The sequence below is a fragment of the Dermochelys coriacea genome, chromosome 10 (assembly GCF_009764565.3).
Source record: "Dermochelys coriacea isolate rDerCor1 chromosome 10, rDerCor1.pri.v4, whole genome shotgun sequence".
In the NCBI taxonomy this organism is placed as follows: domain Eukaryota; kingdom Metazoa; phylum Chordata; order Testudines; family Dermochelyidae; genus Dermochelys; species Dermochelys coriacea.
Genome location: NC_050077.1, coordinates 44,900,529 through 44,916,797, shown reverse-complemented (window position 1 = coordinate 44,916,797; position 16,269 = coordinate 44,900,529). Strand labels below are relative to the sequence as shown.

At 49.0% G+C, this 16,269-nt stretch overlaps 1 protein-coding gene and 1 long non-coding RNA gene across 4 annotated transcripts; both read left to right on the top strand.

Moving 5' to 3' along the window:
• The first annotated feature begins 3,710 nt into the window (after window positions 1-3,710).
• LOC122456191 lies at window positions 3,711-5,195 on the top strand. Its single transcript, XR_006274909.1, has 3 exons — window positions 3,711-3,773; window positions 4,108-4,214; window positions 4,426-5,195. It is a non-coding gene; the product is annotated as an uncharacterized LOC122456191 (long non-coding RNA).
• A 1,152-nt stretch (window positions 5,196-6,347) lies between these two features.
• On the top strand, window positions 6,348-15,730 carry GOLGA6L10 (golgin A6 family like 10). Of its 3 annotated transcripts, XM_043494456.1 has the most exons (5): window positions 6,356-6,527; window positions 10,358-10,381; window positions 13,548-13,623; window positions 13,759-13,985; window positions 15,345-15,730. In XM_043494456.1, exons 2-5 carry the CDS (start codon window positions 10,358-10,360, stop codon window positions 15,498-15,500), a joined length of 483 nt encoding a protein of 160 aa, XP_043350391.1. In that variant the 5' UTR covers window positions 6,356-6,527; the 3' UTR covers window positions 15,501-15,730. The 3 variants fall into 3 exon arrangements, with proteins under 3 accessions (XP_043350389.1, XP_038274571.1, XP_043350391.1); XM_043494454.1 differs by having other exon boundaries at window positions 6,348-6,527; window positions 10,358-10,386; window positions 13,553-13,985; XM_038418643.2 differs by having other exon boundaries at window positions 6,349-6,527; window positions 13,548-13,985.
• Window positions 15,731-16,269: the final 539 nt, after the last annotated feature.

Below are 16,269 nucleotides of genomic sequence, written 5' to 3'. Positions count from 1 at the left end.
CATCCACCCAATGTGCAGGGGCAGTTAAAGAAACTAACAATGTTAGGAGCCACTAGGAAAGGGATAAATAATAAGACAGTAACTATCGTAATGCCACTATATAAATCCATGGTACACCCACACCTTGAATACTCAAAAAATGATATATTAGGAAAGATGCAGAGAAGGGCAACAACCATGATGAAGGGCATGGAACAGCTTTCATATGAGTAGAGAGTAAAACACTGGGACTGTTCAGCTTGGAAAAGGGGCTACTAAGGGGGATATGATAGATGGCTACAAAATCATGACTTGGTGTGGAGAAGGTTAATAAGGAAGTGTTGTTTATCCCTTCACATAGCACAAGAAGCAGGGGGTAATGCAATAAAATTAATTAGCAGCAGGTTTCAAACATAAGGAAGTACTTCACACCATGCACAGTCAACCTGTGTAGTTCATTACCAAGGGATGTTGTGAAAGCTAAAAGTATAACTGGGTTCAAGAACGAATTAGATACATTTCTGGAGGATAGGTCCATCAGTGGCTATTAGCCAAGTGGGTCAGGGATGCCACCCCATGTTCTTGGTATCTCTTAACTGCTGATTGTCAGATGCTGGGACTGGATGACAGAATGGATCACTTAGAATAGAATATCAGAGTTGGAAGGGACCTCAGGAGATCATCTAGTCCAACTCCCTGCTCAAAGCAGGCACAATCCCCAATTATTTTTTTTGCCCCAGTTCTCTAAATGGTCCCCTCAAGGATTGAACTCACAAAGCTGGGTTTAGCAGGCCAATGCTCAAACCACTGAGCTATCCCTCCCACTTGATGATTACCTGTTCTGTTCAATCCCTTTGTAGCATCTGGCATTGGCCACTGTCAGAAGACAGGATACTGAGCTAGATGGACCATTGGTCTGACCTAGTATGGCCGTTTTTATGTCCTGTCAAGGGGATAGTTCACTATCAGTGATTCTCCTTTCAGTAAGGGAGAGTTGCTGCTAAATAAAATGGGCCAAATTTTGCCCTGTGGCACTAGTGTGGCTTGCCAGTCTCCACTGGGGTGTATGTGTGTAACTGAGGACAGAATTTGCCTCTCCTGTATTTAGTAAAAGGAGGGTGTTAAAATTATATACGAACACAAACTGAATATGGGGAGCCCCTTACTTTCACTATCAAACCTCCAAAAATAACTCAGGCTAATCCAGCATGCTGGTAACTATTATGGATTGTACTTTGGCTCTCTCTGGTGGAGATAACTAGCACTGAAGATGGCAGCAGAGATTAAAACTGGACCTGTGTTTCGTAAATCTTATCACACCCTCAACATTTTTATCTTTTCTCTTCTCACCCTTTCAGGACTTACATTTTATTTATTTATTCTGGGAATACCTCTTTCACTGAGACTGTACGTATGTGTTAAGCTTGGTAAACCCCAACTTTTATTAACATAGACTACACATTTCAGAATATTAGCTTGTTGATCTACCACCTCTTGTGTAGGGTGAATCTCTGTTTTAGAGTTCAGAGAGGTTGGTTATCATGATTTAATTGTCTTGGGTGGAATTTTCAAAAATACCCATGTAATTTAGGAGCACAAATCCCACTGACTTTTATTGGTCGCTTAGGTGCTTTTTGAAAATCCCACCCTAAATTTGGATCTTAGCTCCAAAAGAAATGAGAAAAATGAAGTTAAATTGAGCAACTGTATTTTTACCATCCGGGTGGAGGTTCAGCAGCAGATGCCTTGGAGTTTGTTCAGTGTCATTTTTCTTGTGGTCTTCTATCTACTTTACTCTATGGCTTGGCCATGTCATTCTGATCCCACTTATATCAGTTTTACACTGATCAAGTGCTGATCAGCCTTTGGACTAATAAAGGTACTTTCAGTTAAAGTGTTGACTCCTGAACCTTATTGGGGTAGACTAGACACCCCAGGGATACACTGGAAAATCCCAACAGTCGGATCTGGGATGTCAGGCAAGATGGACTTTGGGCTGACCCAGTATGGCTGCTCTACGTGTGCTCTTATGCTCTTATCTGGACTTGCCGCACACGGATCTGCAGTTAACAAGTCTTGTACCAACTTTGTCACAAACCACCACAGTACATGCGTGGTGACACGGCGCAGTTAGAGAAAAGAACAAAAAATAAAACGTTATCTTGTTTCAAGCTCTAAAAAGGCAGCTGTGTGGGTGGTATGACCGTAGATCCCACAGCTCTGATCTGGCAAAACACATATAGCTACTGCACAAGGAAGTAGTTAGAGCAACCAGAGTATCATCCAATAACTGGATTAGTCTTTGCCCTTAACTACGTCCCCCAGATTATTTATTAACCATTCAGCTACACCCAGGTTTTCCCCTCCAGACACAGCGAATAAACTAGAGTGTCAAGGGCAGCACTGGAGCCCATCTGGGCCCAATGAAGTTCCCCTGGGGTGACATCAGGTGTCCCTTTGGCAGGGATGAGATCCAGACAAGAGCTCCCAGGGCATGACTGGGACCCTATGGTGGGGGTCAGGAGTCTCTTTGGTGGTATCAAGTGCCCCTGATGTGAGGAAAGGGATGCCTAACTCCCTGTCTGGCTAGCTGTGTGTTGTCTGCCTCGCACTCTGTGCCCATTTGTAAACAGAGCCAGGTGCCAGGCAAAAGACTGCAAAATGTTCAAGAGAGAAAAGCTACATGAAAAAAACAATCAGCAGGGACTTGCTTGCTTATGATTGACAGCAATGGAAGGGACTGGTATAGGTTGGGGAGGAAGGGAGATCCTTCACCTAGAAGCCAAGCTGCCAGTGTGCATGTCTTCTGAAAGGAGGGTCCCAGCCAGCTTGGCCATACAGTGCTGTGAGAAGGATTTTTGGCAGAGAATTATCATATAAGCCAAGAAGGTAACTTGTTAAGCAAGTCTAGGCTCTAGGATGGGTGTTATGATTTTATATTGGATGTAACCATTCATTTGTTGCCAGTACATCTACGTGCTATTAAGTGAATCTCTGGGCTTTGTTAAATAACCGTATCCTTGATTTCACTGTAAATAAATGCAAGTGCTGTGAGTTAAATGGAGTTGGGAGCTGAGCTGCAACTGGTAAACCGAGGGCTCACTGCTTCTTTGGAAGCTGCTGACGGGTGAATGTGGCAAGTGTCCAATGACTCAGGGGTGGGACATTCCCAAGAAGGCTTGGGGGCTGGGGTGTGCCTATCGCTAACCTGCAGAGTGACAGCTGGGTCTGTGAGGCCAAGATGTCAGGGCTTGTGTTAGCTGTGGCCAGCGGGGTTGGCAGGCACAGACAAGGCTCATGCTGAGGACAAGTGGTAGCAAGGATCCTGCCACCCTGGTGTTGAGGGAAAAGCTAATATGTGCAGAGCTGGCACCTTTTGGCGCCAGCCACTGTCTGTGCAGCACAGACCGCAGCACATTTGGGGAATCGTTTCGAGCCTTGAAACTGTTGTCCTTCCTGTCTTTGTGGTATGCGAGGCACGTTGTGTAACTGTATGTTCCGTTTTAATGATAAAGTTGCTGACATTCTCAGAACACGAGAAAGCACTCACCAGAGAGTGGCTGAGGATGGGGTGAGGATGGAATTCATTGGTTAAGGGTGCCGATGCACGAGGGCAGCACGCGATGTCAGATGGTATATAAGCTTTGCATAAACTGTATACGAGGTCCCCTCCTGACTAGCGGGGGGGCACCACGCTCAAGCGTAATGCATTAAACACAGACTGGAAACTCTGCAGATGTGGACCTGGTTTTTGGTGCCTCAGCCTAAAACTTGAACTGTGCGTGACCGATCAGGTATAATTCGCAACACTGGCTACCCCAGGAAATGTCACAGGGATTCTGCCTGCTTCCTGTCCCTGTGCGTCTGCACCTCCTCACTGGGTGCTTCAATGTGGTTCTCCTTCCATTCCACCTCCTTGTCCTTGTTGGACAATCCTGTGTGGTCCCTCCCCCGCTCGCTGGGCGATCCTGCTCAGTCCCTGTCCCCTCCCCTGGTGATCCCACATGGTCCATGTCCCCTCCCTACTCACCAGGCGATCGCATGCAGTCCCTGTCCCCTTCCCCCTCTCTGGGCAATCCTGTGTGGTCTCCATCCCCACTGCCCATCTCTGTCTCTCTCTCCATGCAGGTCACTCATCCATCGCTTTATGCCCCCAGCATAAAAATTTTTTGCCCAGCATCACAGGCTGAGGAGGGACAAGGTTGTTTCCCAGCTCCAGGGCCTCAATAGCCCAGGTAAGAGCTACTTCTGGCTTTAGTGCTCTTGCATTACTGGAGCTGGGTGGGCGATGGGAAAGTTCCCCTGTCTGCTGGGCTGGCTCACGGCTCGGGCTATTTTCCCTGCGGTATTTTTGAATGCTAGTAAATATGGGGATTTGGGTTGGGTCCTGGGGAAGGTTTGGGCCAGTTCCTTGGTGTAGAAGCCAACATTCATTGTGTGTTACAGTAGCATGTACAGGCACCCCAGACAACGTGCGAGGAGAGAGAGAGCTTGAGGACAAGACCAAGGAAAGAGGAGATGATGTGATCATCAGATCCCTGAAGCTGGTGAGTGGGATCCATTGTTATCCCTTGTAGCAAATGGGCTACACAGATCCCTACCTGAGTTTGCCCCCAGGTGTATAGATTCACAGGGGAGTGAAGAGGGGGGCAATATATAATGAGTCAGGTTTACAGACACGTGTCGGCTGCTCCAATGACACAAAGCAGCCATAACTCCACTCAGCTTGCCAGCTAAACCTGATGTCCCCCAGGGGAACTTTATTGAGCCCAGATGGCCTCTGGTGCTGCCCCGACATACTAGTTTATTTGCTGTTTCTAGGTGTAACAATGCTCCCTTTGGCAGGACACTACCGAGAGTATCAATTCAGGACAAATTGCTTAGAGCAGGGTAGTCACAACCCAAGGCTGGGGTTCCTCCTCTTCTAAGGCACACCAAACCAGCCAAACAGAGAGGACTTCGGTTTTACCCCACTGGCTAACCAAAAGTCATACAAACAACTCCTTTAGATACTCCAGTTCCCTTGTATCACCACCAGCAACCACTCCTTATGGGGCCGAATGGTTATGAAAACCACTACCCCAGGAAAAGAAAAATAGTTCTCCCGATCTCAAAGGACCAAGCCTCAGACCCAGGTCAATATACAAGTCAGATCTTATCCACAAATCACTCTGTTGCCAATCCTTTAGGATCTAAAATCTAAAGGTTTATTCATATAAAGAAAGAAATAAAGATGAGAGCTAGAATTGGTTAAATGGAATCAATTACATACAGTAATGGCACAGTTCTTGATTCAGGCTTGTAGCAGTGATGGAATAAACTGCAGGTTCAAATCAAATCTCTGGAGTACATCCACAGCCTGGATGGGTCATTCAGTCCTTTGTTCAGAGCTTCAGTTTGTAGCAAAGTTCCTCCAGAGGTAAGAAGCAGGATTGAAGACAAAATGGAGGGGTTTCCAGAGCCTTTTATATCCTCTGCCATGTGGAAGGAAACCCCTTTGTTCTTACTATGGAAAATCACAGCAGCAAGATGGAATTTGGAGTCACATGGTCAAGTCACATGTCCATGCATGACTCAGTTTGCAGGCGGCAGCCATTGCTCACATGCTACCTTGAACATCCCAGGAAGGCTCCTCAGATGTGGATTGGAGTCTCCGGAGGTCCATTGTCAGTTAAGTGTTTCTTGTTGGGGAACTTAGTCAGAATAGTCCTTTCCGAAGAAGCTGACCAAATGCTTCACTGGTGCTACTTAGAATCAAACACATTGAGATACAAGTACATAGCCAATATTCATAACTTCAAATACAAAAATGATACACAGATGCAGACAGCATAATCATAACCAGCAAATTACAACCTTTCTATAGACACCTTCTTGACCTCCTTTATACAAGATTTGGACCTTGGTTGATCTATAGATCAACAATGATCTATATGGTCACAGTTCATGTCAGTAACGTCACATGGGGGAAAACCTGGATGCAGCTGAATTGTGGGAACATGGTGTGTTTGTGAGCTAGTTAAGAATGTTTATGAGCTAGTTAAGGTTGCGGTGAACCTTTGATGACCCTTTAATGAACCTTGAGAAAGAGTTACAGGCTGGAAAATGACCCAGACAAACTGGCAACACCAGATCCTGTCGACAACAGATAGCGGACAGCTGTGCTCCAATCAAGAGGAAGAATGCACATGTACAGCCCGTGCTAAGGCTGCTCGACCAACAAAATGTCTCCGTGACCGGATGATGGACTTGGGAGGGGGTTGAAAATGTTATGTAAGAGGAGTGTATAAAAGCAATGAGGAAATAATAGATAAACGGCTTTGCTACCAACCATATTGGCTGATGTGCTTTGTCTGGCTCGCATGAGAACCCCAACACTGAATGATGAATAAATAATCTGGGGCTGGTAGTTACAGGAAAAGGCTAGTCTAGTTATTGGGTGGTGTTCTGTTTGCTCTAACCACTTCCTTGTGCAGCAGCTAGAAGCATCTAGTCAGAGCGACAAGCTCTCGGATCAGAGCACCCACTCAGTTGCAGGTTGAAACAAGGTAACACTTTACTCTTTCTGTTCAGTTCCTTTTTCTAACAGCGCAGTGTCTCCACGCACGTACCTTGGCGGTTCTGTGGCAGGACTGGTACCAGACTTGTTAACTGCAGATCAGTGCGGGAAGTCCGGATGTTTTAAACCTTTTCCTATTAGCAACTAACTGTCTTTGTCTCATGCTGCTGCTCCTCTGCAGTGCTTGTATGTGTGTCTGTGTGGGGTCTCTTCTGTCCTTGCACAGTTCTGGTCTGCACTGATTTGAAGCCAGATGCACTAACGTGATCACCGAGTAAATGTCCTACTGCAGCCAATGAGCTTTATGTCGCCCAGTTTCTTCGGTGACTGTGGAGCTATTGCTCTAGGAGCAGCGTTCAAAAAATCTTCTGCTCATAGCAAGTAGGAATTGCAACTGAGAAAGTGGGGAGGAAGGAGCAGATGGCTGACAGAGCAGGCAGCTGAGGGGGGAATGCCAGGGGGACTGGGAGTCCTGGGGTCAGGAGGAGCAGGAAACGGTCGAAAGTAAAAGTGGGGGAGAAGCAGCAGCTATGGAGGAAGGTGAAGCTGCGAATGTTTTGCTGAAGGGGAGGGCAGGACAGAGTGTGAGGCGTTTGTTTGCTCACAGCTAGGGTTACCAAAAAGAGGACACTGTGGGGCAGCGGGAGAGTTGGAGGGGAGAAGGGAGAGAGAAGGGGTGAACAGGGGAGTTGGAGGGGGATATAGTTGGGGATGCTGGAGGAGGTATTTGTGGAGTGCTGGAGGGGTTGCATGTACTGGGAGGGGTACCTGGGAGGTGCAGGAGGGTTGTGTATTCTTTGGGAGGTGCTGGAGAGGATATCTGGGGGCTGCTGGAGAGAAGGTACAGTTGGGGGAGTTGAAGGAGCTGGGGGTACCTGCGGGGGGGTATTCACTGGAGGGGGGGCAGTGTCATTAGGGTGACCAGAGTCCAGACAGCAAATGTGAAAAATTGGAACAGGGGTAGGGGGTAACAGGAGCCTATATAAGAAAAAGACCCAAAAATCAGGACTGTCCCTATAAAATCAGGACATCTGGTCACCCTAAGTGTCACTCCCTGTCATGGTGGCAGAGGGGCTGGCGCAAGCTCAGGACGCAGCAACAGCCGGAAGTCAGCGCCTCCCTGCAGGACTCTCTTCCCAGGTCTGGGAGCCAGGGCCTGGGTGGGTGGGATCCAGTAGGTGTGGCTACAGGGGAATGCAGGTAGGGACCAATTGGGAAGTGGACCAATCAGGGGTCTTTCTGAGCTGCAACCTCTGCTCTGCAAAAATCCCAGACATTGCCTGTTATTTGAAAAATCTGCCCAGACAGAGGGTAGAGAATCTTAAAAGAGGCGATGTCTGGGAAAACCTGGACTTACGGTAACCCTACTCACAGCATGTGCAGGGCGGGAGTGTGCTGTAGCTCTTATAATATTGCTAGGTTGGTATTGCCAGTGATACCTTAGACCAGAGTGACCTGTGCCAAAGGTTTGCACTCCCTAATGACCACAGTATCAGAATTAGCAGGGTGTGAATCACCCTGAGGCATGTCATTAGGTTTGGAGACTCTAGGAACGTCCAAGGAACAACAGCAGTGACCACAATAATAGTCAGAAGTTCTCAATCAACATTTAATTAATAATTGCATTGAACAGATGAACAAAGCCCCAACTACTAAAATGTACACAAAGAAAGTGACAAACCATAAGTCGTCTAGCACCAGTATTTTCATACTCACATCCCCAAGGGTGCTGTAGAGTTGGATTGATCTCTCAACAGATGGTCATCTGTGAAGGGTCTGCAGATGGGTTTTTCTTCCCTGTTCATGCTGGGTAATCCCTTCTATCCTTTGTTACACTCACATCTATAACCCTTATGCATATACATGAAGGGTCCAACCCCTTTCCTCTTATCTTCCACACCCCATGAAATTTGGGGTGTGCTGCTTTTCATAGACTATCCTCTTAATTTCCCTTATTTTGATTAGTATTTATGTCAACAAGGCCCCATGGTAACCTGTGGTTGCTGCAGAATGTCTGGTGAGGTTACATTTGGGCATCTTGTAGTGGAGCATTGTGTCATATTTTCCCAAACGTCATCTATTGGTACATATTTTACAGTAATCTTGTAACTTTATTGGTACAGGGTTACTACTGGGGGCACCTCCTCATGTCAACTCTTCTTAGGTCTAAGGTGGCTAAACTAAAATCTTACAGGCCTCAACCTGCAGGCCTACCATTATAACCTAACTGTGCTTACATACTCATCCCTCACAAATATGTCAGCCTTACACCCTCTCCTACTATTCTGTTTATTCCTACACTTTTACCTACAACTGAAATCTATCCATCACACATGGGCAGCAGGTATAGTAGGCCAGGGGAAGCTTATCCTCCCCTGTGGCACAGACATTGACCTGCCTTTGAGACCGTGGACCTCTGGGCCGTGGTGGCCCCACCTGTGCTCTGCCCTGAGGCCACCTCCTGCTTTTCCCCCGTGGCCCCGTTTGCACGCCAACTCTTCCTGTCCCTGCTCAACCCCTCCTGCAAGGTGCCCTTTGCTCACTGAATCCCTCCCCTCTTCCATAGGGTGAAGAAGAGGAGGGACGCAGTAGGCAGTGAGGGTCTCGGGGGAGGGCAGTAGAGCAACTCAGCGAGTGGCAGGCAGGTGGGGGGGCCTTTGGAGGAGGAAGGGTGGAGGAGAGGACGGATGTGGTAAGTTGCAGGCAGCGGGGAACTCAGGGCCGGGGGGGGCGTGTGGAGGAAGGGAGGAATTCAGCGGGCGGTGGAGACCTCGGGGGAGAGATGCGGTGGGGCAGAACGACTCAGTGAGCAGCAGCCAGGCAGGCCTGTGGGGGAAGAGGGGTGGTGGGGAGGAGGGAGGCGGCAGGCATTGGAGACCTCTGGGGAGTGGAGGAGGTGAGGGACTCAGGGGGGCAGTAGGGGTCTCGGGGGAGGGAGGGGTGGAACGACTCAGCGACCAGCAGGTGAGGGGGCCGAGCGGGGGTGGAGTGTGGGCAGGGCCTTGGGGGAGGAGGCCGAGTGGAGGCAGGGTCTTGGGGTGGAGCAGGGGGCAGGGCCACGGTCCAGGTGTCAGGGGAGTGTCTGGCATTTGGCCAGCTTCCCCAAATGCTGGAGCCATGTGCTGCCCATGCCATCACACACTGAGTAAATATGAATTAACCACAACAATAAATCCCATAATTAAATACGATGATTAGCTACAGTGCACAGACATAATTAAACTGAGAGCTGAGGAACATGCCTGATGGGAACAAAGCAGGCATAGCAGAGCTGAGCATCTGCCCATAGGATCTATGCTCCACGCACTCCTACGCTGTGCAGCAGCCCAGCACCTCTTGACATAGCTGCCTAGGCAGGATCTGGGGCAGTAGGTGGGAGGCAGGGATGCAGGTTCACCTGTGGAGCCAGCTCCTTGTTCCTCTTGGCTGTGGGTCCAGAGAGCTGGGGTCAATTGCGGCGTGACCTGGGGTGAGGCACTTCATCTCTGTGCCTCAGCTTCCCTGTGGGAATGTTGTGAGGCTGCTGTGTTGCCTCTCGGGGGGGACGGCGGGGGGTTGACTCCCATTGGGTCAGGGAGGGGCTCAGATGCTGGGGGAGTGGGAGCCAGAGCAGACTCCACCCAGCCTTCAGGACAGAGCCAGCTCAAGTGTAGGTGGTTGGTTGCAAAGCCACCTTCCAGCCAGGAGCCACAGAAGTGTCCTTGCCCTTCTATACCCGTGCCCCCCCAGCAGTGCCATATGTCCCCTGTTCTGTCTCACCCTCCCCTCCCAGTTTCATCCATGACTGAGGGTAGCTGATCTCTGGTTTTGTTTTCACAGATGGGCGGCATTTTTTCAACAGAGGTGAGTGCAGCATGGTTTCTTGGGCCCCCCACAGGCTGCAGTCCAGAGCCAGCAGCGGCTCCGCTTCACAGGCTCTAGTGTCACGCCAGCCACGTGAGGGCAGGGATGGCTTCTGGTTAAGGCAGTGCCTGGCATGCAGGAGAACAGGGATTGGAGTCATGGAGTCTCTCTGGGCCTCAAGCTGTAAAATGGGGTAACAAGTCTGCCTTTGTTTGTTGGCTAATTAGATTGTAAATTCCCCAGGGCAGAGACTAGCTCTCACCATGTTGTGTATGGAGAACAGCTAGCACCACAGGGCCTGATCTTAGCTGGAGCCTGTAGGTGCTACTGTAACACACAGAATATTTAGCCCACATGTGCTAGGAACCCCCCACCCCCATGCACATACAGAGGATGTATTACTGAGTAGTTACCAGCTTACTGCATCCATTGTCCTCAGGGAAAGGAAACAAGCATCAAAGGTTCAGTCACTGGAGAGTAAGTGCCTAAGGGACCAAGGAGCACAAACCCCAGGGCCTTTCCCCAGGCACTTCAGGCTAGATTCACAAAAGGGACTTGGACTCAGCGCTGCGACATCTAACTGCTGGGCCCAAGTTAGGCGCTCAGGCTCCCCAGACAACACACAAGGAGAGTTAGGCATCTAAGACAGGGATTCTCAGATAGTGAGTGGGGGGCTGCCCAGGAGTGACATGCAGTGGAAAGGGGTGAGGCTGCAGGGCCAGATCCGTAGGGTACTTAGGTGCCTGACTGACAGGCTGGAGGGAGGCCCCTCCACTGCCCAGGATTCTCCACCACGACCCCTCCCTGCAGTTAGAAACCGAAGCCAGGTCAGCCCTTTCTCAGAAAGAACCAGAGAGGGGCACACCCCCATTACAGCCCATGGGCTCGTGGTTAGGGCATTCACATGGGTTCAAGTCCTCACTTCAAATCAGGCAGAGCAGGGATTCAAATCTGGCCTGCCCACATGCCAGGTGAGTGCCCCAGCTACTGGGTAGACTGATATATATGCAGCCAAGCCAGCCTCCAAAATTCCCAGTCTGTTGGACACCAGCTCCCTTTTGTGAGGCGTCCGAACCAGTAAGTGTGCAGAGCAGGCCTTTGGGATCAGGCCTTGCAGGGGGAACACTGCTTTGAGAATCCCACTGGTGAGCCAGAGCTCTGGGTAGCAGGGCAGTGTCAGGATGTAGGGGCCTCTGCACATGCCACAGGCGGCAACTCAGGTGGCAGCTGAGTGGGGGTGCTGTGAATGTCAGGGCACCTGGCTGTTGGAGGTAGGTGCCTAAGTCCCTTTGTGAATCCAGCAGCTAGGCCACAGGGCTCTTGGGAATCCCACCCACCAGCTCTTCCTACCCAATCAAATGGAATGACCAGAAACCTCACACACTGTCTAACCCCCTTTCAGCACATCATGGATATGCTCCTAGGAGCACTAGAAATGTTGGGCTGGAAGGGACGTGGTAGGTCATCTGGTCTAGCCCCCTGCATGCAGGCCGGCCCAAATCAACCTAGAACATCCCTGACGGGTTTGTCTGACCGGGTCATAAAAACTGCCAGCGATGGGGATTCTACAACCGCCCTTGGAAGCCTCTTCCAGTATTTAACTATCCTGAGAGTTAGAAAGCTTTTCCTAATATCTGATACAAATCTCCCTTGCTGCAGATTAAGCCCATTACTTCTCATTCTACCTTCTTGTCCTACCTTCAGTGGACAGGGAGAGAAACTGATCATCGTCTTTATAGCTGCTTTAGCATATTTGATGACTTACCAGGTTTTTCCCACAATCTTCTTCTCTGAGGGCTTGTCTACACTTACACAGCAAGTTTGAGCAGTTTAAAGTGCTAGTGTGGACAGGCTCCCAGCGCTCGCAGCTATTCCCCTTGTGGAAGCGGATTACCAGGAGCTCTGGGAGAGCGTGACCACACACACACTTCAAAGCGCTCCCGTGGCAGTGCTTTGAAGTTTCTAGTGTTGACGTAGCCTCAGGAAGAGGTCTGGTTTTCTAACCCTTTAAGCATTTTTTTGTTGACCCCTTTGGATGCTCACCAATTTGGCCACATCTTTCTTAAAGTGTGGCACTTAGAACTGGACAAAATACTCCAGCTGAGGCTTCACCAGTGCTGAGTAGAATGGGACAATTACCTCCAGTGTCTTATATATGACACTGCTCTTAATAAACCCCAGAATTATATTAGCCTTTTCCACAACTGCATCACAATATTGGCTCATATTCAATTTGTGATCCACAAATATAACCCCCAGATCCTTTCCAGCCGTACTGCTGCCTAGCCAGTTATTTCCAATTTTGTAGTTGTGAATTTGATTTTTCCTTCCTAAATGTAGTACTTTCAACTTGTCTTTATTGAATTTCATCTCATTGATTTCAGATCAATGCTCCAATTTGTCCAGATCCTTTTGAATTCTTATCTTGTTCTCCAAGGTGCTTCCGTCCCATGCTACTATGATGTCTTCCCATAAATGTCATAAGCATAATCTCCACTTTGTTATATTGACTAGTACTGGACCCAGGATAGACCCACCTGAGCGACCCCACTAGACACATCCTCCGCTTTGACAGCGAACCATTGATAACTACGCTTGGAGGGAAGTTTTTCAAATCAGTTGTGCACCCACTTTACAGTAGGTAATTTCATCTAGACCACATTGCCCCACTTAGAGCACTCAGGCATAAATAGGTTTTGCCACATGGATGGTTCCTTGCTCATTTGCAGGGCAGGTGTTAGCCAGGCAGGAGCCATGCTGAAAGGTGACCAGCCTTTCATGGCATCACACAGGCACCGAATAGCTTTAAGGCAGCAGCATCTACAGGAGTCACAAGGACAAACATTTACACAGAGCCCAAGAAACACTCCCTAAACAAACCAAACCACACCTTGGTTCCCCAGTTGGTGTAAATCAGTGTCGCTCCACTGTCCTATGCAGATTTCCATCAAAACATGAGCCCGATTCGCCCGGCCTAGAACCTTGCACAGTCACTTGTGCAAGGTGCATGTGAAGCACAACCATTCTGAGCAGGTAGTGTTTTACACCCATTTTGCACAAGTGTACGTGATGATACAGGGTGCAGGGCAGTGAGGCACCGGGCCCTGGATGTCTGATACATGAGCAAGGTGAAGGCAAGTATAACCCGGGTGCTTTATACACAAAGGTGGATCTGAAAAAGCTGGAAAACGAGGAGGCAAAGAGACAGCGCGAGAGGGAAGAGAAGCAGCGAGAGCGCGAGGACCAGGAAATAGACCGACAGCACAAGGAACGCATGCATCAGAGAGAGCTTGAAGACAAGGCCAAGGAAAGAGAGGTCCAGTGCCAGATGCAAGAGAGAGAGTATGAGGAGGCAGAGAAGAAGAGACAGCAGGAGAAGGAAGAGAAGCAGCGAGAGCGCGAGGAGGAAGAGAAGAAGAGAGAGCACGAGGACCGGGAAAGAGAGAGACAGCACAAGGAATGCATGCATCAGAGAGAGCTTAAAGACAAGGCTGAGGAAAGAGAGGTCCGGCGCCAGATGCAAGAGAGAGAGTATGAGGAGGCAGAGAAGAAGAGGAAGCATGAGAAGATCATCATAAAGCTGCAGAACAGAAACCTGGAGTTGGTGAGTAGCAGCCCCAACAGAATTCCATCATCATCCCTTGTAGCAAATGGGGCTACATAGATCCCTACCTGAGTTTGCCCCCAGGTGTGGGGTCTGGAGACCCTTATAGACTGAGGTGAGTGAAGGGGGGAATATATGTGAGTCAGGTTCACAGGCATGATCCAATGACACAAAGCCATAATTTTGCTCAGCTGGCCAGCTAAACTGTGTTTAGAGGCACTTTGTGACACCAGAGTGGTACAGCCCAGCTGGGGTGTGTCTGATGGCCATACTATGAAATTACAGCCAAAGGAAGCAAGCCAAATGGAAGATCATCCATTTAAAGAGAGGCCTTTGCAGTTTGGTACAGTTGCACAGGCACATTTACCAGCCTGGCTGGAATAACCATTCGGTGCCAGCTCCCGCCCTGGGTCTGCAGGGCCCCCACGATAAAATGTCAGTGGGATGGGCCCAAGGAGGAATAAGGTACATCCAGAACCAGTGCAAAAATGGCCAAACCATTGTAGACATTTCCTTCCATGTCCTGGCCAAAGAGATTAAATAACATTGAACCAAGACCAGATCCCAGCGGGCCCCCACTGGAAACACCTCCTAGGATGATGATTCCTGAGTGACAAGTACTTTCTGAGGTCTACCCGTTAGCGAGTTTTTAAGCCATTTACTGGGTGCTACAATGTTTTTGTGAAATGCTGATTTTTTAATCAGAATGTCATGCAATGCTAAGTCAAATGTCCAAAGTCCATGTATACGCTGTCAACACAGTGACTGTTATCAATCAAACTTATGATCTCATTTACAACTGATCATCAGCTGTGTTTGACAAGAACTACTTTCCATAAACGATGGCGACTGGCAATAATTACATCGCCATCCTTGAATCATTACTCATCTCGCAACAGGCTTCCCATGATCTTGCCTGGGAGCAATGTCAGGTCAAGTGGGCTATAGTTACCTGTATCATCCCATTTAACCGTTTAAAATATTGGCAGAACATTAGCTTTTTTCCAGCCCTCCAGATCTTCATGTGGTCCAAGGTCCAGGTGCTACTCTGGACTAGGATGGCCACTCTTGGCCAGACTCCCTGGTGATGGGCACAGTAAGAGCCTAGATACGCAGAGGCATAGTAGTGGGGATGGGGGCAGGGGCGAGAGGGGATGATACTTCACAGTATGACGTGCCTCCTCAGAAGACCTCATTGCACCTTTCAACTCTAGAGGGTGCAAGTGGCCAAATGTACATCTCCTGCTCCCTCTCTGCAGCAAGCCCCATAGCCCCAACTAAAATGGCTGCTGCCTCAGCCCTAGTGCCCATCTCAGATCCCCCAGACCAGCCAGTGATCTCTCTCTGTCTTCCTCACAGCGCATTCTCCGCCTAACTGGTCTCTCATCCAGTAAGAATTCCCCACAAGGCCTTTTTCAAGATGCTATCTCATCCACCACACGCCCCACTATGCCTGATACTGTTGAGAATGGTGATGACAGCAGTGATGATGATGACGACGATAATTTGTATTGAACTGTACACTGTTCTTAATCCTTCTGAATGGAGGAACCGTGATTCCCAGCTGTGACGCCCGGTGTATTGTCGCCTAACCTGCCCAGCCACCAAGCACATAGTCCATTTCTCCTCTCACCTTCCCCTTTGACTAATGGAATGCTTTTCCCACCCAGGGGTTTATTTCTGACTTTTCCTCTTGCTTTTTTGAGTCCTATTTATTGGCAGTGCTAATAAAGACATAAGCAACAGAATGTTGCGAGTGCTTCTTATGGGCCCAACTCTGCTCCCCTGGACATCAATGGCACAACTCAGATGTTGGGAGCAGGAACAGGCCCATTGTGCATATTCTGGCCAGACGTTATCCCCTCCACACTCAAGACTCGAAGCATTTAAGGCCAGAAGACCCCCATTGGGATAATTGAGTCTGGCCTCCATCAGAAGCCAGGCAGAGAATCTCACCCAGTGATTCCTGCATTGAGATGATACCATCTGGTTGAGCTCGAGTAGATCTTTTAGAAACACACCTGGCCTTCATTTAAAGCCTGCCACGATGTTCCTGGTAAGTGGTTCCAATGGCTAACTGCCCTCGTGTTTAAACGGTCGCACCTCACTGCCAGTCTGAATTTGTTTAGTTTCAGATTCCAGACACTGGATCTTATTCTGCCTTTGTTAGGTCAGTGAGCCTTTGCCGAGCAGAAATTTTCTTCTCTAGATACCTGTAAGGCCATGATCCAGTCACCTCTTTATCTCCTCTTGGAAAACTAAGTAGATTGAGCATCTGAAGTCT

What these genes read in the sequence shown, in the direction of transcription:
- GOLGA6L10 (XM_043494454.1), top strand. Translation starts at nt 10,358, where the DNA reads ATGGGCGGCATTTTTTCAACAGAGGTGAG. An exon ending in ATTTTTTCAACAGAGGTGAG is followed by an intron (nt 10,387 to 13,552) that starts TGCAGCATGGTT and finishes CACAAAGGTGGA; the next exon opens with TCTGAAAAAGCTGGAAAACG. An exon ending in AGAACAGAAACCTGGAGTTG is followed by an intron (nt 13,986 to 15,344) that starts GTGAGTAGCAGC and finishes TCTTCCTCACAG; the next exon opens with CGCATTCTCCGCCTAACTGG.